Source organism: Mustela lutreola, chromosome 8 (genome assembly GCF_030435805.1).
Source record: "Mustela lutreola isolate mMusLut2 chromosome 8, mMusLut2.pri, whole genome shotgun sequence".
Classification (NCBI taxonomy): domain Eukaryota; kingdom Metazoa; phylum Chordata; class Mammalia; order Carnivora; family Mustelidae; genus Mustela; species Mustela lutreola.
The window spans coordinates 62959438-62982510 of NC_081297.1; the positions used below are offsets into that span (position 1 = coordinate 62959438).

Genomic DNA, 23073 nt, shown 5'->3' on the forward strand with positions numbered 1-23073 from the left:
CCTTCCAGAAAAGGATTCCGAGAGTAGGCTCCACCCCAGGTCGCTGCACCCATTCCCAGTAGTGAGTGCGTGGAGCCCAACTGATGCTTCCAGGACCCCTTCCCTTTCTCCGCTTCCAGCAGCAATGGGAAGGGGAGAGGCAATGAGGAAGCTTGTTAATAGCTTTGAAGATGAAACAGGCCTGTGGCTGCAGATTGTTGACACAGCTACCCTGAAGAGGCAAGCTGGGTTGGCTCTTAAGAGGCCGGGATGATGCCAAGCCAATAAAATGCAGCTATTGTCACTCTGCTGTGCCTTTTAATGCCAGCTGCCCCTGCTGCATAAAAGGACCTGCCACAGCCCAGGGAGCACAAGCTTCCGACTCCGTCCTCGGCCAGCTTCTCCACTGTCCAGACACCTTCCTATCTCCAAAATGACCTGTGGCTTCAGCACCGTGGGCTGTGGATTCGGCCCCAGGAACTTCAGCTGTGCCTCGGCCTGCGGACCCCGGCCTGGCCGCTGCTGCATCACGGCCGCCCCCTACCGCGGAGTCTCCTGCTACCGTGGTCTCACTGGGGGCTTTGGCAGCCGCAGTGTCTGTGGGGGTTTCCGCGCTGGCTCCTGCGGCCGCAGCTTTGGCTACCGCTCCGGAGGTGTGTGTGGACCCAGCCCACCCTGCATCACCACGGTGTCTGTCAACGAGAGCCTTCTCACACCCCTCAATCTGGAGATCGACCCCAATGCTCAGTGTGTGAAGCATGAGGAGAAGGAGCAGATCAAGTGCCTCAACAGCAGGTTCGCTGCCTTCATTGACAAGGTGAGTAGTGCCCTTGATCACACCCTTCCTGAATTCCTTCCATGTTCAGGACTCAAGCTGGGCACTGAGGAGGGAGTCGGAGACCGGCATTTATTTGCCCACAGAAGCCCCTAGTCCATTCCAAAAGGAGAAGCAGCCATACCTCTAGGACAGAGACAGAAACAAGAATAGGATAAGGAGCTGCCAATCTGATAGGGAAGATAAAAAGGAAAACCCAGAAGCAGGAAGTGGAGGCAGAAACCTTAGTGCGGAGAGCTAACATCTCTTCATGAACACAGGGCTGCCATGTGGGTATTCAATGCCTTTGAAGTCAAATAGATACTGACATGGGAAGGTGGTGCTCCCTATGTCAAGGGCAGGCCCATGAGTGTAACACTGGAACAATGCCACAGATCACACAGAGCTGTTTCTCTGCCAGATGGTTCCTTGGTTGCTGAGCAGCAGCCAGAGTGCTTGGTCCAAGTCTGGGCCTCAAGATCCAGGCATGAACAATAGCTATAGTCCCCACTCTCTGGGTCTTGTGAGGAGACAAGGTCTGGACACAGCATAAGCCCTCTGCATTTGGCAGTTTCTGGCTCATGTCTTCAGCCCTCTTCCCCATTGGATTCAGTGGCAAGAGCACGAGGAGACAAGTGAGAAGACTTCAACTAGGAAGTGGCTCTGGGTCTGGCAAGGGCTCTCTCTCTCTCCAGAGCCAGCCTTGAAAGAAGTCACACTAGAGAGATACCTCACCAGGAAGGACCAAAAAAAAAAGTCTGCAACTCCTAACAACATGAAACACCAAGGCTAGCATAGGAAAGGACTTACCAGGGTTGTGGTGAAGTTTCTAGACAAGGGGATCTGAATGAGGACACAGGTCAGCCAGGCTGGCCTTGTGGCAGGGAGAGGGGCGAGCAATTCTCCTGGGGCCCAATAATCTCTCATCATTACAGTGAGAGACGAGCCCCCCGTGGGGCAGAGGCTCAGAGTTTGAGTCTTTGCTCTACCACTGTGAGCTCTCAGGCAGTCAGGTACCATCCCTAGGCCTTCAATTCCACATCCATAAAATGAAAGGGCTAGAGCACAGAGCATGCCTGCTAATATCCCAGGTGACTATTATTCTAATTGCATTGTTGTTGTAAGGTTTTAATAATTGGCACAGACTTCATTTTTCACCTTTTGCACTCTGCCTTTCTAAAATGGCCAGCTTGCTCATTTGCACACTGACAATCACACCTGACTTGGTACAGTAGCTATCCAGCTCGCGGGCGCCCTTTCATGCCAGGGCTCATTGAGTCTTCTTCGTGAGGCGAGCATTAACCTCCCATTTCATGAGAGAGTGACACGCTATGCCCAAGGACATGTTATTAACAAGCAGCAGCAGAATCTGGACTCAGCATAGTTTAGCTCTTTCTGTGGCACCAAGTAATTGCCTAGAAAAGACTATAGCGAGTTCTCAGGAAGGACCTCCAGGAGACCCGATTAAGCCCTGGTATAGTTTTGACATAACACCCGCCAGGGAGGACTCTGGGTCCAAGAGTTGAAGACCTGCAGGTCCTGGGGCTGGGACCACCACCACCCACCTGCCCCCAGCCCCCACCTCTTGCCCCTGATCCTGTAGGAAGAGATTCTAAGGCTCTGCCTCTGTGCGGTAGGTGCGCTTCCTGGAGCAGCAGAACAAGCTGCTGGAGACCAAGTGGCAGTTCTACCAGAACCGCAAGTGCTGCGAGAGCAACCTGGAGCCCCTGTTCGAGGGCTACATCGAGACGCTGAGGCGGGAGGCTGAGTGCGTGGAGGCCGACAGCGGGAGGCTGGCATCGGAGCTCAACCATGTGCAGGAGGTGATGGAGGGCTACAAGAAGAAGTGAGTGTCAGAAGGTGCTGGCTCAGGAAAGTGCTTGAAGGAAGCTCCCGGGACAGGGGCGTGTCTGGATCTGTGGCTGGGCCTCTGCCTGGGAATGGGGAAGGACCTGCAGGTGGGTCCTGGCCCCTGGGGGATAGAGTCCACCTTGCCTTCCCATCAGCAGGTGAAGGGAATGATGTTCTCTCCATGCACCACACCCTTTTCTTGGGCTCCCAGAAAAATTACCACTCCTGGTCCCTTTGACTTTAGCCTTCAAAGTCCTGGACATTCTTCTCAAGTTTACTTCTTTACTCAACTCACAGTTTCTAAGTGCCCTACTGGGCACTAGCCAGAGACCAAGAAGGGCTAGTGATCCAGCGCCAAAGTGTAGATGTCATGCCTGTCCCTGGAGGGCTGCCAGTCCACTGGGAAGCAGGCATGGCCCAGTCACAGACACAGGCCATCAGTTTTAAAGTGTGACCCACATTGTGGAGGGTGCCCCCAGGATCCTATAGGAAGCTGATGTCAAGGGGTAGCCAGCCTCCTTCAATACCACTCAGCCATGAACTTCCCAGGACGCCATACTCCCGGCTCTGGCTCTGAACTGGCCTGTGCACGAAGCAGGAGGAAGTAGCAGACTTAACTCCTGTTGGCTGAGTCCAGAAAGGGAATGACAGAGAGGGAACCCCACCACCCATAGCAAAGCCAAGGGCAAGGGGCAAGGGGCAGAAGAAAGGAAAATGCAGACCAGAATGCAAAATACAAGCACCTCCCACTCCCCTACCCTATGCACACACACATGCACACACTGAACTTCCAGATCCTGCCTTCCCATCAGCACTGAGAAGCTCAGGGGTAATGTGAGAGTGGGTACTTCAGCATTCCCGGGTATCTCAGTAGGCCTGGACAGGCAGCCTGATTTGGTCCTGCTCCATTTCTTTTGGATGCAAGGGGACAAGCAGGGAGAGGGTCAAGCTCATTTGCATGCATGCTTCACGGCCAAGTTGAGAGAGGCTCAGGCACGGTCTTGTCCTTCCCACCTACTTCAGGTATGAAGAAGAGGTCGCACTTCGGGCCACAGCAGAGAACGAGTTTGTGGCTCTAAAGAAGGTGAGTGCCCGAGGCCCAGCCCCACCCTGAGTCCCTGGCCACCCCGACCTCACTGCCCCACCACACTCCAGCCAAGCTCTTACAATGTCCTGAGGACAGCAGGCCTCACAGCCCCTTGAACCCCACACAGGAGGTGGACTGCGCCTACCTCCGCAAGTCAGACCTGGAGGCCAACGCGGAGGCCCTGACTGAGGAGATTGACTTCCTGCGACGCCTATATGAGGAGGTGAGGGGGCTCGCGACCCTGGTGGGCATCCCCAACCCCCTTCCCAGGCCCCCAGAGGCCTGCTGACATGGGGACCCAGGCTCGAGGATGGAGGATTGCAGGACAGCAAGGAGAGGGAAGAAGGGAGGCAGAGGAATGGAGAACCGAAAAAAGCCAAGAGAATGCAATCCCTGGGACAGCTGCAGCTTGGGAGCGAAGCCCACACAAAGCATCACATAGCCTCAAACCGCTTTCTCTGGCAGCCAACAGACTTCCTTCCTGGTGTCTGGTCCGGAGAATGTGAAATGGACCTGATGCAGGTTCTGGGCCCCCAGGATGCACCCACAGCGAGCTGGTGGGGGGACGCAGCCTAGGCTCACCTGGGCCTAAATATCCGAGAAGCAAGCATTTGAAAAGTGCTTGTGATCTTCCTCTAGAAGGAATTTCTTATCTGTACATAAAGTCACACAATTTCATCAGAGAATTCCCTGCTCCACACCTGAGACTTCAGCTCCAAATGGGCTAAAGAGATTATAGGCATCAGCATGGGAATGTGAGGAAAAGCCCAGATAATGTGCTGTTTCTTCTTCCCCTGCTCTCACAGGAGATCCGCGTTCTCCATGCCCACATCTCAGACACCTCGGTCATCGTCAAGATGGACAACAGCCGGGACCTGAACATGGACTGCATTGTGGCCGAGATCAAGGCTCAGTACGACGACATCGCCAGCCGCAGCCGGGCTGAGGCTGAGTCCTGGTACCGCAGCAAGGTGAGGAGCCCAGCTTCCTCTTCCCAGAATCCCAGCAGGAGGGAGGCTAAAAGGGCTCTGATCTTTGTCTAGATGGGATGGACAGGGGAAGGACAGGCAGCTGTCAGGACAGGATAGCAGATGTGCAAGTTGTGGGAAGCAGTGGGATAACATGTCCTGAGTCTCAGGAGTATCTCTGCTTCCCCACAGTGTGAGGAGATGAAGGCCACGGTGATCCGGCACGGGGAGACCCTGCGCCGCACCAAGGAAGAGATCAACGAGCTCAACCGCATGATCCAGAGGCTGACGGCTGAGGTTGAGAATGCCAAGTGCCAGGTAAGGGTCGCCTGGAGCCTCCCCAGGTCATACAGGCAGTGTGTGTCCCCAGTGGATCTCACCATTCATGCTCCAGGCCATCTGCACGACCAGCGTCCCTGGTGGTGGTCCCTGGGAGAGACTCAGCTGATGAAAGGGAGAGGCCTGCTCTTGGGGTGTTCCCAGCTGGGGGAGGGCTGAGACAGGAAACAGACAGAGAGACCTGGGCCATAACCCACCTTGTTCTCCTCTGGGTCCCCAGAACACCAAGCTGGAGGCCGCAGTGACCCAGTCGGAACAGCAGGGCGAGACAGCTCTGAGCGATGCCCGCTGCAAGTTGGCAGAGTTGGAGGCTGCCCTGCAGAAGGCCAAGCAGGACATGGCCTGCCTGGTCAAGGAGTACCAGGAGGTGATGAACTCCAAGCTGGGCCTGGACATCGAGATCGCCACCTACAGGCGGCTGCTGGAAGGCGAAGAACAGAGGTGGGGGCCCAACCCTGCTGCCCTAGGAATTATACTTGCATAGATTTGCCCACTTTTGATTCTTCCATATCCTAGTCAGTCCTCAGAACTGACCCCAAGCTAGACTCTGGGATCTTGGAATCCCAGATCTCAAAAGACTGGAACTTGGACTTAGTATACAGAGGAAAAAAATGAAGGTCAGTGTCACTGTGAGGTCTAGAGTTGCAGAGAACCCAGGTCCTTGCTAGGATAGAACCTGGACACCCATTCTCTCAGTTTAGAACATCCTCAAGTCATTCCATCCCCAAGGCTTGCAAGATACACTCCCTGTCTGGTTTCTAGGAGGTCACCTTGCCCAAAGATAGAGTTGCTAACCAAACTGTGACCTGGCCTCGTGTGACTACCCAAAAGAACCTTCCCCTTCCTAAAGCTGAACCTATCCAAGTATGCCACATATGGCTGTTCAGGCTGGACACTGCACAAAGGCAGCCGCCTGAGGAGCAAATAAGAAGTGAAATCCAGTCCATACTCTGCTTGCCAAATAGGGTGGCCTGGCATTGCTGCAATTGCCAACAGGTACTTTTTAAAGTTATACAAAGGCATAAATATAGGCCAGAAATACACCTGAGATGATCCATTCCAGCATAGAGGAAATCTGAGAATCTCATTCTGACTTCTTATCTCTTCCCCTTTCTTACCTTTTTCCCCACTCAGGCTGTGTGAAGGTGTTGGAGCTGTGAATGTCTGTAAGTATCTTGAGCCCTAAAAAGCAAAATTTTATGTGGGGCAACAAGAATTTTCTGGCTATGAGTGTATAGAAACACTGTGTGTGTGGAGTGAGGCAGGGTGGGGGCAGTAATTCCTCCAGTAAATGGGAGTAGGTTGGTCATGCAGCAGGAGAGACTGAGTTTAGCTCTCGGGAACAACTGGACAGCATAAAGGGGGTTAGAAGAGGAGAAAGAATAACAGATCTCTCCAGGAAGGACCCTGGGCTGTCAGGCTGAGGCAGCGAAAGAGGAAGGGGCTTGCCCAAGGTCTAGCCTGAGAACCCAGGGTTCCTGGCTTTCAGGCTATGGTTCCTTCATGCCTTCAGAACTACAGCTGAAGGCCCTTTGTGTCCTTTCCCAGAGGCTTACGCGGGGCAGGGAGGCCCAAGGAAGGAGCCCGAATGGGGCGGCCAGCAGCCAGCCCTCCTGACTCTGCCCTTGTTTCTACAGGTGTCAGCAGCTCCCGCGGCGGGGTCGTCTGCGGGGACCTCTGCGTGTCTGGCTCCCGGCCTGTGACCGGCAGTGCGTGCAGCGCCCCCTGCAGTGGGAACCTGGCGGTGAGCACCGGCATGTGCGCCCCTTGCGGCCCGCTCAACACCACCTGTGGAGGGGGTTCCTGCGGCCTGGGGAGGTGTTAGGCAGCCCCAAGAGAGAGCCAGAGAAGCCCCTTCTGCCTGCCAGACGCGCCACCGTCCCCACCTCCAGCTGAGAACAGCGGTGCCTCGGTAGCTCTTGCCCTCGTGTTCTGAGAATACACCATACGCGGCTCATTCCCATCAGCCCCTCCTCGGCTCCTCTTGTCCTACTGGAAGCGGCTGCTGCCTGGGACTGGACCCTCCCCTTCCTCTGTGTTGGCCTCTGGCTCCTCCCACGGAGAAGGGCCTTCCTTCCCCCAAAGGGGCGCTGCTGGATGCCTCCCCCGCCTCTCTGGTCTTTTGTCTCCTGTTTTCCCAATAAACTGGGGGATCCGCTTTCTGTGCTGTAATGCTTCCTTTCTCGGAATGAACCCATGTCCCCTGACCGCTGAGCACCAGCAGCCCAGCGAGATGAACCAAGGACTGGGAGGGTTCTGGCCGTCTCAGCCCGGACACCTGCGGGGCCCATCCCCACATAGTGCCATCATCTCCTGGCCCAGCAGTGTTGACCACGGTCATGGTGCCTGGCACCTGAGTCATGCCTGCCAGTCTGAGGTCGTCTGGGACTTATTCCTCTGACTGGTTCTGAAGGGACCCAAAGGAGGTCGCGGGGTCTTCTGGAAGGCAGTGTGTGCATGTGTGTGTGGTTTTAGCCTCCCTCCCTCACACGTACACCCCATTTTCTCGGCACAGCTTCCCTTTGTCCCCTCCCCACCACCAGCATGGACCACAGTAGCAACTGCCAAAAGCTCCCACAGCCCCCTCAGGGGGGCATCCTGTGTCAGTCTGGACCCCACCCCATCCCCTGCCCACTGCTACCCATCAAACAAGGGGGGATCAGATCCCTGACACCCACCTCTTGCCCATCCTTCCGCCCCCCCCCCATAGGCACACCTGGGACAGCCTACTCGAAAGCCCTGTAGCACGTAAAAGGATACCCTCTACTCACTTTCTCAGGTCCCCCACCGCACTGTCCTCATCCTCAGACACCGCAGAGCTTCAATCCCAGGGCTGGAAAGGCTTCCCTGGCCCCCTGTATGGCCTGAGCTCTCCTGTGCAGTTAACTCCCTTCTCACTGACCCTCTTCTCCTCTCCCTCTGCCCCAGCCCTACTCAACCCCCATGCTGACCCCCCATCCTCCAGGCCCTGCTGCTTCCCACCTATCTCCCCAAGCTGTCATAGGAGGATCTGCTACCTTCCCTCACTTCTTCCTAGAATCTCTAGGAAGTTCTCAGCTTCTTGCCCTCACCCAAGCCCCCTTGGCTCTCTGTGACCCTCTGTCCCTCCCCATTCCTGAGCCCTGAGTCTTGGGCCTTCCACAGCCTTGTTCTGCTTTGTTTGGCCTTGTTCTGGATTCTCAGCTGCTCCCAGGCCGTCCTGCTCCCCGGCTTTTTTCCCTCACCCAGGCAACCTTGCCCTTGAACGTTCAAGTGCCTTGAGGCCCTTCTCTCACCTCTCTGCACACACCGCCCAGGCAACGACATCAGTTTCTGGCCTTCGGTTTCCACCACGGTTAATGACCTTCCTGGTTAAAACCGTCCAACCACACTTTCGAGTCCTGATGACTGTCGGGATGCTTGACCTCACCCCCAGCTTCAGAACCACTTGCCCCGGTTCCTAGAGAGCATCCCCACTTGGCCATCCTGGAGACTCCTCTAATCCAACAGACTTTCCTGTTGAACTCACCATCCCACGTTCTCTCCACCTGAGCCTCCTCTTTGTCCCCTGGCAAGATCATCACCCAGTTCCATGGTCTCCCCATGCCTGCACCCTGACCTTCAACACTAATGCTTTCCTTTTCTATCTCCTTAGTACCCCTCTAATCCAACTCTTTCCTCTTTCTCTGCAGTCACCACCCACATCCCGGCCACCACTATCTTGCCTGGAGAGCTGTTCTTCTCCCCTTCCAACCCACACAACATGGCAGCCAGAAGTCTTTAAAAGACCGAAATCTGACCTTTCAGCAGGTCCCCACTGCCCTCAGAATGAAGCCCAGACTCTTGAATGTAGTGTTCCAGTCCCATATATCTGGCTCTGGCTGGTCTCTGTCTCTCCCCACTCCCCACTCCCTCCACGATCCTCCCCACCTCCGTCTCAAGGCTCCCTGAATGCATGTCCAAGGAGGGCTGGCCCAGGGGCTCCACACCTTTCCATCCTGACCCACTTGGGCAGTGACTCTGAGCTTGGCTCCGGAATCGCCACGGTCCCTGCCAGCCTTGGGAGGTCATCCAGGTGCCACCAGGGGACCCCAGGGAGATTCCATGCCTCTGTACGTGGTGCACCTTCCTTCCACCCTACCAGCTTGAGGCCCCAGGCAGGACTGAGGCTGCATCCTCTCCAACTATTAGATCCTCGTTTCTGAGTTCCTGAGCCCCACCTACTCAGCCTCCACAGCCGCCTCTCCATCAACAAGAGGTGCAGCCACCAAGAGGTCTGGGCCTCGGTACTAGGAGTAAAGGAGAAGCATGGTTGGAGGATTCTTAACCAGGGCTAGCTGGTTATCTTCCAAAGGAAGTAATACTGAAGCTGAGGCCTAAAGTAATATCAGGAGTTGATTTATTCAATCAACAAATAATTATTGAGCCTCTGACCTGTATCAGGTACTGGTATGTAAGCCTGGGTTCATATAAGTGAAGGAAATAATCACAGATGCCTGTCCTATAGGACATTTATATTTTATAGCAAAAAAAATAACATAACTAAGGAGCTAACAAGGAGGAAGAGATGTGCTCTGGACAAGGGGAAGAGCATATGAAGAGGTGGGTTGGAGTAGGAGCATGGAAACCTCCAGGAACTCTGTTAAGTCCTAAGGCTGGTGGGGAGGTGGGGGACTGCTCTCCAGTGTCCTCGAGAAGCTTAAGATGAGCCCTACCCCCAACCCCAACTTGGGTTGCTTTCTGCACCCGTAGTCAGGCAGTCTTCATTCCTGCTTCCTTCCAGGCACTTTCCCCAGCATCTTGCAGAGGTAGACGGTCTGGCCCAATTTCAGGCTCCAGGGAGAGCCACGTGCCTCCTCTCTAGAAGGTTCCCATTGATTGCGAGGAACATGAGTGATCTGGATGTCAGATCCCCATGGGCCAACAAGCCTGAGGCAAGGTAGGTATGGGTCATGACCATCCTCAGAGTAACAGTCCCTCACCATCTGCCCAGCACTGCCTGGCAGCAGTTTCAGTTATCATCGCAAAACATGGAGAAACTGGGCTTCCCAGAGCTGCAGGGCCTTGACCACGCACTTTTGGTGACCAAACCAGGACAAGAACCCAAAAGTCCAGACTTTCAATACCCAGCCTTCTTCTAACCACCCCCTACCCCCTCCCAGCTATTTCGACCCTTGGAATGCTGTGCGGTTATGCTACCACAGTTATAGTAATAACAATCAGAATAGCAGCTTTGGAGTATGAGTTATGTGCCGCACTATAAACTTTTATCTGTGGGGTCTCATTTGATGCTCCTGTGTAGCTGTCTTCAGATGCGGTCCCCAGCCATCCCTTTCTGTAGGTGCCACTCTTCACCTCCGAGATGAAGCCCATTTCCCCTGGGTCTGGGCCGTCCTGCAACTGCTTTGACCAATAGGATGTGGTAGAAGTGACATTGCAGGGATTCTGCACCCGGCCTTAGGAGGGCTGGCAGCACATGGAGAGAACAGAGTCTCCTGGCCTTCAGCCCCAGCTGAGCTCTCAGCTAGTGGCCAACACCAAATGCCCCCCAGGAGAGCGAAGCCATTGTGGACCTACGGGAGTCGCAGCCAATAACATGAAGCAGAAGAACCATCCCTCCAAACTACACGATCGAGAAAAATAGTGTTGTTTGAAGCCACTAAGTTTTGGGCTAATGTTTGTATGGCAACAAACTAGTGTAGAAATCGGTACCTAGAAATAGCCACTACTGTAAGCAAACCTAAAACCTGTGACATCGTGAAACCATGCCCCCCAGAGTTCACGAGATTGAAACACACCAGAAATGTAAAGCCTGTTTTTCAGAGAACAGTTTCTCCCTAATCAGCTACTGTGTCTTTACAGACCTTACTGACAAGTCCACTAGCTGTCCTTACAGAAACCTGGTCAACAGATACGGTTCCAGCCCAGAAACAAAGCAGGGGGTGCCTTCCTTGCAGGAGACAAGGAGCCCACCCAGTATGAACCGGCTGGCAAGGCAAGCCCATAGACCCTCCTCCTTGTCCCAAGATAACTGCTTAACGCTTAATGGGGGGGGGGGCAGAATTTTGCCTTCTTTGGATATTAAGTGTCCGCCCCAAAGTGAACATAGTATGTTTGTTACGAATATGTTTGCTTAGTGCACATGCGCCACCTGTTTTCCTGAATGCTCGTAAGTTTCCCGGCCCTTTTCATTAAGATATTTATAATATCAATTCCTGTGATTGTAAACAAACTTGTTCTCTCCCCTTGGAAAAGGGGGATTGGAGACTTACCATCCTGTCTCCTCATTTGGCTGCCTCTCGAATAAACCTTTTCCTTGCTACGTACTCGATGTCTCAAATGATCAGCTTGGCTGCACGTCAGGCAAACAACTTGGATTTGGTTACAACTGATTTGGGGACCAGGCATCAAGCAGAGTCTAAACGTCCTCAAGGAGGCCATTAGTGAAGGCAGGAAGGAAAATGAGGAAGTTATTAGTAGATGCTAAGAGGTGACCTGTATTATGTAGTGGTGACAAGTTTGGCAGGACCATAGCCTGTGGCGACAAGGAAGACAAAAAGGACATCTAATGGATTTGTGGACCTGGCTGAGGTATCCAGTTAGAAGGATGAAAATGCCACTGGCTTCTCCTAGCCGCTTATGATAAAATACAAGAGCAGAGAAAGGGACTAAGGAAGGAAGTGTTTGGGTTTTTAGCACAATCCGGAAGAGATAGGGACTGTCTTTCCAGTCAGCAAAAGGTTCTCCAATTAAGGAATGGCCTCAGAGCAAAGATCAAATGCAAAGCACTGCTAGTAAACCATGCCCTCAAGTAAAAGTCATATGAAGACCACGGCTGTTAGACCCTTTGCTGAGATTTAAGACTTAACTCAGAGTCTCTTAGACTCACTCAGCTGACCAAAGGTATTCTAAGAATCTTAAAGGCAACTTCATAGCTGTCTTTAAGCAGAGCTTCCAAGAATCTTCAGTGTTGTCCCAGAGCATAATGACTCACGGCCCAAGGGTGGGAGGAGCCTGTCCCAAAGATATTTATAGAGATAGCTTTTGTCTAACAAAGTCCATTATCATCTGATACACCAAAAACATTTTTAAAAGAATTATAGCAGTTCTCACTAAAAGGAATGGTTCAAAATGAAAATGGCCTCTGGACCCCTGACCACCCACAAACAGGAAGCAGGCTAAGAAAACATGGGTTATTTATCACAAAAAAGAAATAACAACCTGGAAAACGGAACCAAGATCCCAAAGGATAGAGCCAAGAACAGAGGAGAACCACTTCTAGAGAGTAAAAGTGGGCCCCAAAGAAACACACCCCCTGCCTCGACCATGAGGAGAGTTAGCTGTGCCTGTCTGACTGTACTTGGAATTGCTTTGACTCAGTGACTTCTAAATGCTCCCAATTTTTCCTCCCCCTGTGGGAGTGCCTGTTGTGGCTATCCTGTCCCTAACTTGTCATTGCATGACAGGTGTGTGGTGGACATAAAAACACGGGTCTTCTGGGTGAGGTAAACCATAATGGGTTTACCCATGGGGGAGCTGCAGAAAAGGAACCAGGTCCCAAGCCTTGTGCATACTTGGATCTGATCCAAATAGTGAGATCCTGAACTTCAAGCTGATATCATGAAGAGATGAAACTCTGAGGGGTTTTGGGAGGGGAGAGCTCATGTTCTTTGGCAGGGGACACATGAATTGTTGTGGCCAGCAAGGGCACCATTGGACCAACAATTCTTTCCTCTCTGTACATGAAGCCATCAAGAGAAGGAGCCCAATTCTCCTTCTCTGGAATCAGAGTTGGCCCTGTGACAGGTTTGGTCAGTAGAATATGGCAAAAGTGACCTTCTGAGGTCAGGCCTAAAGAGGACTGGCAGGTTCTGCCTCCTTCCTTCATTCTTCTTGGAATGTCCTGAAAAACCTGCCACCAGGTTGTTGAGGAAGTCCAAGCAGCCACGTGAGAGAGGCTCATATGGAGGATAACCAAGTCTCTGTATGCCACTTATCAATTTATTATCTCTGACCTCCAGCTTTATATCCCTCATCGCCTGCTCTGTGAAAATTTAGAGGGGCCCTTTAAATGTTTGTCTGCTAACGCAATACTAGGTTTTGTCAGTAGAGGGCGATGGAGAGGTATTGCAGGAGAAAGGGGCTTTCCCTCCTGGTTCCCCTGTCTTCTTGGCAGATTCCTGTAGCACCACGGTTCTCCAGAGCTCAGTTCTTGTATAGTGATCAGCACCATCCTGTGGCCAGCAGCCTCTGGTATCCTTCTTGGGTGGCTTTGAGGTGGTGACATGTATTCATGAGCATCTCTCCCTACCAGCATAGAAGGCAGAATTCCAGCAAAGTTCAAAAGGGTAGATTACCAGCAAGTCCTACCAGTATAGTACTGTTATGTACTATGAGTCTTCAACAAAATCTGGACCTCCACCACAGGGTGTCCCCTTCCATGGATGCGCTTTCTCAGGACTGAGGGTAGGGACTGTCCCTTCTATCTGCAGCTCCTGGACGCTTTAGATTTCTTGCTTTTCACTAGTCAATCTCTCGTCACTCTAATCCCTTGTTATAATTAATAATTCTTTATATGAAACTTTACCTGTTCACTTTATTATCTCCTGATTAGACCCTGACTGGTATGCCCTGATCAGCAGCTCTAGCTGGTCTCCCATGTGAAACAAGACTGTTTTGGACCTCACAGTCACCCTAGTGCCCATACAACATCACAGAAAGTAGAGAAACTTCTCCCTAAGCCCACAGAATCATAACCAATGGAGAAAAACAGTTTTCCCTGCTATCCGGACATAGAGCATTCCTATGAAATATTTCATAAGCTGATATGCCATTAAGTGAAGAAGTGTTTACCATTAATTTATAAGGAAAAATTTTGTGAGCATCCCAGGCTCAAAAAATAACCCCTCTTAGGCTTTTCTGCTACCTTAGGACACATCTTCCTAAGAGCACAGAAAATAAATGGGACACACAGACGCTCCCAGAGGCCCTTCAAAGCTCTAGCAGCTCCATGTTGAGATGCTGAGTGTAGTTCCCAGGGAAGGCGCTTGGAGGTGGCACTCTCACTGCTGAGCTGTGGGTGTCTCTGTAACAGCAGGCTGCCAAACAGATGCTGACTGCTCTATTGGCTTTTCACCTCTTTTAGTAAAAGGGAAAACCCTCTTTCGATTTCTTTCCATCAATGAAAACGAGTATTACAGTCTATGTCTTTTGTAAAAACCAAAGTGGTGTAATGCACACTTTCTGCTACTAAGGTAGCAGAAAAGCCTAAGAGGGGCTATTTTTTGAGCCTGGGATGCTCACAAAATTTTTCCTGTATTTTTTCACCTGCTTTTTTTCACCTGTATTTTTTTTTCACCTGTATTGTTTTAAGCCTCTAAATTTTGGAGTACTTTGGTACAAGCAATAAATATCTGACTACAACCTAGTAGGCGCTGTTATTCCATTTACAGATGAAAAAGCTAAAGCCGAGTGAGGATTAGCTCCTTGCCCCATTACAGGGGAAGTGAATGGCTGACCCAGCATTCAAACATAGGTTTGCAGTAACAGCACCATTTTAAATACATAATCTCACTTAGGAAGCCAGAAGGGACCTTAGGTTTATTATCCAACCTCCTTCATCCCATACCCGAAGAAACTGAAGCTTGACCAAGGAAGGAGTTGGCCCTAAGTCACACATCTGAGAAATGGGAGAGTCCGGACTCTGAATTAGAAGCAGCGGACTCCTGACTCTAAGCCCAAGGCCCTTCCTCTCCCCAACATTGCTTGTCTCACACTCTTTCCTTCCATTCTCATCTTCACACCTTTCCTCATGCTTCTTCCCCTCCAGGTTTGACCCTGGGGGGCAAAAATCACCCTAGTCCAGCCTGCCATATTTGGTCTTTTCTAGAGACATCTTTGATTGTCACAATTTGGGGCATCTGGTGGGCAGGGTCCCGTGATGCAGTTAGTGTCCTGTGATGCACAGGACAGCCCCCAACAAAGAAGGCGCCAGCCCAAAATATCAATGCTGTTGAAACTAAGACACCTTGGTCTAGAGAAATCCATGACCACACAAGATCTCCTGCGTCCGTGGGTCCTCTTTTGCTTTCCCAAGGCTGAGGTTTCTCAAGGCCAGCAGGACAACACCTACCACAGTGCTCCTAACTGGGGTGGTGGAGGGGGAATGTTCTTGAGGAAATCTCTGGCAGGGACCCCCTATCACAGGATGGCCCCAGCATTTTCAAGACTCTGAGGCACCAAGCTTGATAAGCTACAATTAGTTTATTGGAAACACAGACTGAAACAAAGGCAAAGAAACAGACTGGCAGTTGAGCCTTGGGCTTTGTCGAAGCCTCTGCAGGCAGCCCTGGAAGGAGGTGCTCTTCCCTTCCACCGCTCATGTCCCTTACAGAGTTTCAGGAAAGCCACCATCAGTGCCCCCCACCTACGTTCCACAGGTAGGAGCGCACAAGCGCATTCCCAGGAAGTGCAGGACAGTGGGGATTCTGGGGCTCGCCCTGTCCCTGCAAGCTAGGGTGAAGGGGTCAATCAGGACGCACGAATCCAGCGGGAAAAAAAACAGAAGGCAGAAGAAAGGTTGAATCCTGAAGACAACAAAGCCACTACTAGGAAAGGCTACGGAGAGAGGCCGAGGGGCCGCCCCAACCTCCCCGGGGCTCAGGGCGCCTGGGGGACGGCATACGGGGGAGGGAGCAGGTAGGGAGGATGCGCAGAGTGCTCACACCTAGCCACCGGCTGGGGGCGGGAGGGGGTGCCGGCAGCTGGCGGTCGTGGGGCGGTGACAGAGACAGCGAGGCGTTCGGGGTGCAGGAGGTCCTGGCTGGAGGATGACGCAGGTGCACGCTGGTGGCGGCGGCATTTCCCTAGCACTTTTTACAGCTCCCGCCGCAGGTGCTGGCCCCTGAGCACGGGGCGCAGCAGCTAGTGCCCACCACCATGTTTCCGCTGCAGGGGGCACTGCAGACTCTGCTGGTGACAGCAGGGGCAGCACCGGAGGCGCAGAGATCGCCACAGACGACGCCACCGCGGGAGCTGCTGACGCCTGAATGGGGGACAGAACACATCAGGCGCGGCCACAGCAGGCGGCTCTGGGGGTGGGGGGATGTCAGCCAAACCCGCCCTCCCCCAAGACAGGGGCCCGCCCCAGCTGGAGAAGGGGAAGGCTCCGACTACTTACACACATTCACTGCGCCAACGCCCTCACACAGCCTGTTAAGAAATGAAAAGAGAGAGAGGTCGGTGCCACCGGCCAGCCGCGGAGCCCACGGGGAGCCAAGGTGAAGGGGAGGTCCGTGCCCTCCTCTGGGGCACTTGCTGAGGGGAAGGGGTGGAAACCGGCCCCTTCTGGAAGCCGGAGACACAAAGTCCCGTGTGCCCTGCCGCCCTCCTTGGCTCAGCAACCTCAGATTTGCCCTGCCTGGCTCAACCTCCCTGTTCTCCGGGGTATCTAGACTAGAGCCTCAGTGGGCATGGGATCGATGACCCATGTAGGGGCTTAGTGCCTGCCACAAGGCAAGTGCACTTCACACCTATCGGCTGCTGCTATTTCTGCTGGTCCTGATAGACTTGTAAACATACATTTCGGGGGCGCAGATTTGACTTCCTAAATCTGGCTTAATCAGGGTCACTAAAACCTGGGCTTCAGAAGGGGAAACGTTTCCATCTTGTCTTTTGCCCGGCGCGGAGTGGACACTGCCTAAAACAATGTTTGTCTCCACAAATAACTTAGAACCCATTTAGAACAGGCTCAGAGACTGTCTCCACGAGTTCCTTCATTTGAAGGAACTTTCTTCAGATGGAGAAACAGAGGCCCAGAGGGAGGAAATACCCAGTGACAGTGGCAGAGCTGTAATTTAGAGCCCTAACTCCACGCAGCAGCCCTCACACCCCTTCCCACACAACACATCTCCCAGGGACGTGAGTCCCTTTGATAGCACTGAGGCGAAGGGTTGACAGCACCAGCTTCAGACACGAGGACAATCCACAGCCCAACGTGTACTCATCCCATGCCCGGGGTTCACAGGGAACCCTCACCAAAGCTCCTGAGTTCCCCCCAGGGGCCCTATGTGGCACAGGGGTGGGCCACTCAGTTTCCAGTGCTATCTCCTGGCATCTCTTGAACTTACAAACACAGTCTTGAAAAATTCTTCATTCTGGAAGTCTCCACTAATGAAACTCCCTAGGCTCAGTGAGCCACAGGGCCTCCGAACTCTCCAAAGCAATTACTTGAGGCTGTGGCAAGTCTCACCATGGGACCATTTTGATTCTATCAAATGGGATTCTCACCATGGGACCATTTTGATTCTCCGCACTCCCCTTGTGTTCCCTGTGGCTCCCTCGCCTCCTCACCCTGCACTCTCTTCTGCTTGAGAGGAGGGGCTTGGCTTTGCACAAGACAAGGGAGGCTCAAGGAGTGAGCATCTGACCAAGCCAGGGGCAACATTCTGGAGGGGTTGTCCTCATAGGAGACCATCAGCTGCCCTCCAGCAATGCATGGGACTGGGTCTTCCCCACCATGTCCAAAACTAGCAATTAGCAAAAAGGCTAGAACTGGGCACAGGTGCCTCAAGGGACACATCTCTGTTGTCTGTCTACTCTCAGTCCTACCTACTGCGATGGCAGACCACTTAACGGGACCCACTGTAGTTTGAATATATAAGAGTGAGTTGATAAAATTCCCTGTGGAGGCAGTCATTGTGGGATAAATACGAACTGCCAGGGCTGGGCCCAGGGCCAGCCTTGAGAAGAGAGCTAGAGTCTGGGTTATGTGCAACAGGGGCCAGGAAGGGGAAAGTACTTCCGGGGGAAGGTGGTTACAAGCCCAGGCTAGGGTTCTCAGAAACAATTCCTATGGCCCGACTCCTGGCTCTCAGGGGCAGGTTTGCAAAAGGTTCCAATCCCATCTTAGCACATAGGTGGGCATGACTAACTCAAAGAGGGCTAGAAACATACCGAAAGGACTTACTCATTACCTGTAAATGCAGGATGGGGAGATTTGGAAATGGGAGTCCAGTGATGCCAGCAGGCACATGGCACGCTGGGAACCCAGGCAAGGCTGGGAGAGAAAATAAGCTACAGTACCCACCTCTGCTCCTCGCCTTCCAGCAGCCGCCTGTAGGTGGCGATCTCGATGTCCAGGCCCAGCTTGGAGTTCATCACCTCCTGGTACTCCTTGACCAGGCAGGCCATGTCCTGCTTGGCCTTCTGCAGGGCGGCCTCCAGCTCTGCCAGCTTGCAGCGGGCATCGCTCAGAGCCGTCTCGCCTTGTTGCTCAGCCTGGGTCACTGCGGCCTCCAGCTTGGTGTTCTGGGGACCCAGAGGAGAACAAGGTGGGTTATGGCCCAGGTCTCTCTGCCCATATCCTGTTTCAACCCTCTTCCAGCTGGGAACACCCCAAGAGCAAACCTCTCCCTATAATCAGCTGAGTCTCCCCCAGGGACCACAACCAGGGACGCTAATCATGCTGATGGCCTGGAGCATGAATGGTGAGATCCACTGGGGACACACATGCCTCTGTGACCTGGGATGCCCCAAGTGACACTTACCTGGCACTTGGCATTCTCAACCTCAGCCGTCAGCCTCTGGATCATGCGGTTGAGCTCGTTGATCTCTTCCTTGGTGCGGCGCAGGGTCTCCCCGTGCCGGATCACCGTGGCCTTCATTTCCTCACACTGGGGCGGGGGGGGGACAGAGATGCTCCTGAGGCTCAGGATGCAGTCTCCCACCCACTCAGACACCACAGACCATTAGCAGGTTGTACAGTGCTCAGCCCTGCCCAGACTGTATAACCTGAGAGTTGTCTGCTCTTCTGTTACCATCCAAGGGATCAGAATCCATGGACAAAAGAGGCCTTGTTATTATACACCTGGCTTCCCTCCTACTGCCGTGTCTAGGAGGCAGGTGCCTCCTCACCTTGCTGCGGTACCAGGACTCGGCTTCAGCCCGGCTGCGGCTGGCGATGTCGTCGTACTGAGCCTTGATCTCGGCCACAATGCAGTCCATGTTCAGGTCCCGGCTGTTGTCCATCTTAACGATGACCGAGGTGTCTGAGATGTGGGCGTTGAGAACGCGGATCTCCTGAAGATGGTCGGGGATGAGAAGATGGAAGGATCTTATTTACATCCCAGACTCACTCACCAATCATCCCCGGTCTCCAGACCCTGCTCACATGACAGGCTCATGGACTACAGTGCCCAGCCCAAATCCCTGGCCAACTCTTCATCTAGGCTAGAGCCCCACTTCCAGGCCAGCTGCTTCTTTCTGCCTGGACCAAAGCCCCTCACCTCCTCATACAGGCGCCGCAGGAAGTCAATCTCCTCGGTCAGGGCCTCTGCATTGGCCTCCAGGTCTGACTTGCGGAGGTAGGCGCAGTCCACATCCTGGAAAGATGGGGTGTCTTTGAGTGAAGAGGACCCATGGTAGTCATCACTCCAAACTCCTTTCTTCTCCCCCATCCATGGAGGCCAGGGGAAAGGATTCCCAGTGTTCCTATTCCCATCTCATCTCCATACCCTTCTGGCCTACCCAGCATGGGCTTCACGACCTCTTGCCCTTCTGAGAATAAACCCCTTTGTGCTTGGAGATGGGCCACCAGCCTCTCCTCCTCTTGCGATCCCAGCTCTCTTTTTTACCCTCCCTATTCCAAGAAGCTCCTCAAATGGACTCCCTGGTTGGCCACCTCAACCCCTCCCAGGTCTTCCCACAGTCCTCCCACACTCCACCTGGCCACTGCTGGCTCTGGTCCATCCTCCCCCACACCTTGGGGCTGTACCCCTCCTTTTGGTCAGTCTTCCCACAATGCTAGACAGGTCACTGTCCCTCAATAAAGAGACTGGGGCTATTCTGCCTCCCTGGGACCCCCAACAGAGACCAAGACCTCTGAAGCAGAACAAGACATCCAGAGGTCAGCCCAGCCATCCCCATGCCCCAGGGCAGGGTGTTACTGGACATCCCAAGGTTATTGCCCTTCATCAGCGATCTGAATGAGTCTTTCATGATCTGATCTCTGAGATTTCCCATCCAAATGTTGTCAAGTCATGTACCCCCCACTGAGGTTGAGACCCTCTGGGTCTCCCCAGGAAGAGTCTGTCATTCCAAGATCCCTGGTGGCTTTGCTTCCAGATCCCATGTTACTTACCTTCTTCAGGGCCACAAATTCATTCTCAGCGGTTGCTCTCAGAGAAACTTCCTCCTCATACCTGAGGCAGAAGAGGACAGAGAAGGAGGTCAGGGAAGGGCAGGTCTCCCCAGAGGCCATCACCACTTCATATCAGCAATATCAGGAACTTTCCAGCAGCTGGGACCCCTGCAGCTCTGCTGGATCCTTTCTTTCTGATTGGATCTGGCAGATGTCTGGGATTCTCTCCCCACTTTGAACTGAGGGGTCTAGAGAGCCTATGTCTGGGACCTCATAGTCCATTCCCAAAGCTGCCATGAGGTCCCCCTCAGGACCCAAATAATGACTCAGCATGCAGGCCCAGGCTAGGATTGCACAGCAGCTCCATTGGGACACTGTCGCACCAGTATCCCTCCCCTGGGTGTCCATCCTAGCACAGGCTAGGGGCCTATACCACCTGTTACTCACCAGCACTCAGTACCCTAGGCAGTGGGACACCCAGAGCCCCAGGGCCCATCAGCCTCGAGGGACCAGATACTCAGGTCCTATAGGTGGGAACTGAAAGATCAGCAGAAAAAGGCCTGAAGCCTGCAGAACCCCTGTCCCCTGCCCACTGGGCCCAGGGGACAGGCTCTGAGAAGGGAAGACCAAAGTTGGAGAGATATGTGTGCTGGGGGAGTCCTGGGTTGGCATTCAGGCAGACCTCTGGGCACCAGTGGCACAGATGATAAGATCCTACTGCACACTACCATCCCCTCCCCAGCCGGCATGGGCACTGACCCTTCTGGAAAATTCTTCTTAAGCCTATCCAATGGGCTCCAAGTCAAGTCCATTTCCTGTGCCCAGCATTGCTCCCAGCCACACTCACTTCTTCTTGTAGCCCTCCAGCACCTCCTGCACGTGGTTGAGCTCTGAGGCCAGCCTCCCGCTGTCGGCCTCCACGCACTCAGCCTCCCGCCTCAGAGTCTCGATGTAGCCCTCAAACAGGGGCTCCAGGTTGCTCTCACAGCACTTGCGGTTCTGGTAGAACTGCCACTTGGTCTCCAGCAGCTTGTTCTGCTGCTCCAGGAAGCGCACCTGTGTTCAGGGTGGTAGGAGGGTGTCAGGTGGCTCCTGGTGTCCCAGGGCCAGTTTGGGGGTGGGCCCAACTGCTTTAGGGTAAAGTCCCAAGCCTGCAGCTGAGCAGAGATTTGACAGAGAAGGGCAGTGGGAGACAAGGTGACTTCCGGCCTTTCTGATTGTCATGTGTGTCTGCAGTGTCCAATGTAGGGATAGGAGCCAGGGTTGGGGAGGGTCAGTCCCTGCTCTCACGGAGACAGACAGATCCGGACCTGGTGAGTCTGGGTGGCATGTGGTTTGGAGCTAGCCAGAGGTGTCTGTTTTGCCTCTGAGCCCGTGTTCAGCCTGGGTCCTGAACATGGGTGGAGTACAGGAAGGGTGTGGCTCAGGACCCCCACCTAGAAGATGCCCCTGTGGTCCTCTTCCTAGTTCTTCTGTTCATTCTTGTGTCTGTGTGTGCAGACTGCCCTCTTGCTCTGGCCTGCCAGTTCCAAGCCTGTCTCTGTCTCTCTGTGGGGACCTGACTGCTTGAGTGGAGGTCGCCTGTACTAGCAATACTGTCAAATCAGGAACCTCTGCTACTGTAGTCTTTGGTCCACCTGGACCCTGGGTGTGCTTCCCTCTCCTCCATCAGACTGGGAGCTCCTCTGAACCCTATGTCTCCTGTCCCTGACTCTCCTGAGTGCCTAGTCCAGGACCCAGAGGTTCAGGAAGGGTGTGATCAAGGGCACCCACCTTGTCGATGAAGGCAGCAAACCTGCTGTTGAGGCACTTGATCTGCTCCTTCTCCTCATGCTTCACACACTGAGCATTGGGGTCGATCTCCAGGTTGAGGGGCGTGAGGAGGCTCTCGTTGACAGACACGCTGGTGATGCAGGGTGGGCTGGGTCCACACACGCCTCCGGAGCGGTAGCCGAAGCTGCGGCCACAGGAGCCAGCGCGGAAGCCCCCACAGACGCTGTGGCTGCCAAAGCCCCCAGTGAGGCCGCGGTAGCAGGAGACTCCACGGTAGGGGGCGGCTGTGATGCAGCAGCGGCCTGGCCGGGGCCCACAGGCTGACATGCAGCTGAAGGCAGGACCAGCACAGTAAGATCCACAAGTCATGGTATTTCTTGGGGCAAGGGAAGCTCTGAGGAGGGAGTCGTACTAATGGAAGGCACAGTGGCTGAAGTGTCTGTGTGTCGGACATCTTTGGGCCTTTTATATATACGGAGAGCCTAATGCGTCCATGGATTAGGAACAATTAGATGTCTTTATTGGCTTGGGTTGTTTAGCTGCCTTGGCTCCTCCCTTAATGTGCTTAATTGGGGGCCAGATGTGGCCAAATATTTATGGCCTTTTACCCTAAAATCCACAATGTTTATCTTCAAAAGCCCAGCTCACCTCCCCCACACGCTCCCCACAGGCTCTCCCATACACATGTGGTGGAACTCAGGGATTCCAGGATGGGGGGAAGCAATGACTCATTAGAATGGAGGGAGGAGAAAGGCCGGGCTAGGGCTCCTGTACCCGCCCAATTTAAGATGTTTCTGCTGCTGTCCATGGTGCTGATCAAACCGGCCTTGGGACCCTGGGAGACTATGAGATTAACAGAAGGTGATTTGAAAAGGGGTGTGCCTGGTGGTTTCCCACACACCGTTAGCACATTTCTCCACCGCCAAAGCTCCAACACCCCCACACCTGCCCCAAACCCTCACCCACACCTATCAACATACTCTTTATGACTCTCCCTCTCTCTCTCTTTGTCTCACACACACACATACACACACACCATGAATTCACATACTGGCCCTCCCACCCACAATCTCACACACACGTATACTCACCTTCTCATGTGCATTCTCATCTACCTTGATTTGCACACAGACCAGTCCCTAGG

At 53.5% G+C, this 23073-nt stretch overlaps 2 protein-coding genes across 2 annotated transcripts; one reads left to right on the forward strand and one right to left on the reverse strand.

The window, feature by feature from the left end:
- Positions 1 to 361: 361 nt before the first annotated feature.
- LOC131838734 (keratin, type II microfibrillar, component 7C) lies at positions 362 to 7140 on the forward strand. Its single transcript, XM_059185276.1, has 9 exons — positions 362 to 796; positions 2431 to 2639; positions 3668 to 3728; positions 3859 to 3954; positions 4538 to 4702; positions 4892 to 5017; positions 5259 to 5479; positions 6173 to 6204; positions 6676 to 7140. Exons 1-9 carry the CDS (start codon positions 413 to 415, stop codon positions 6861 to 6863), a joined length of 1482 nt encoding a protein of 493 aa, XP_059041259.1. The 5' UTR covers positions 362 to 412; the 3' UTR covers positions 6864 to 7140.
- Positions 7141 to 15327: 8187 nt separating this feature from the next.
- Positions 15328 to 22298, reverse strand: LOC131837923 (keratin, type II cuticular Hb6). Its single transcript, XM_059183579.1, has 9 exons — positions 21930 to 22298; positions 21004 to 21212; positions 20157 to 20217; positions 19303 to 19398; positions 18932 to 19096; positions 18565 to 18690; positions 18105 to 18325; positions 16197 to 16228; positions 15328 to 16061 (listed from the first exon to the last, which is right to left on the reverse strand). Exons 1-9 carry the CDS (start codon positions 22296 to 22298, stop codon positions 15883 to 15885), a joined length of 1458 nt encoding a protein of 485 aa, XP_059039562.1. The 3' UTR covers positions 15328 to 15882.
- Positions 22299 to 23073: the final 775 nt, after the last annotated feature.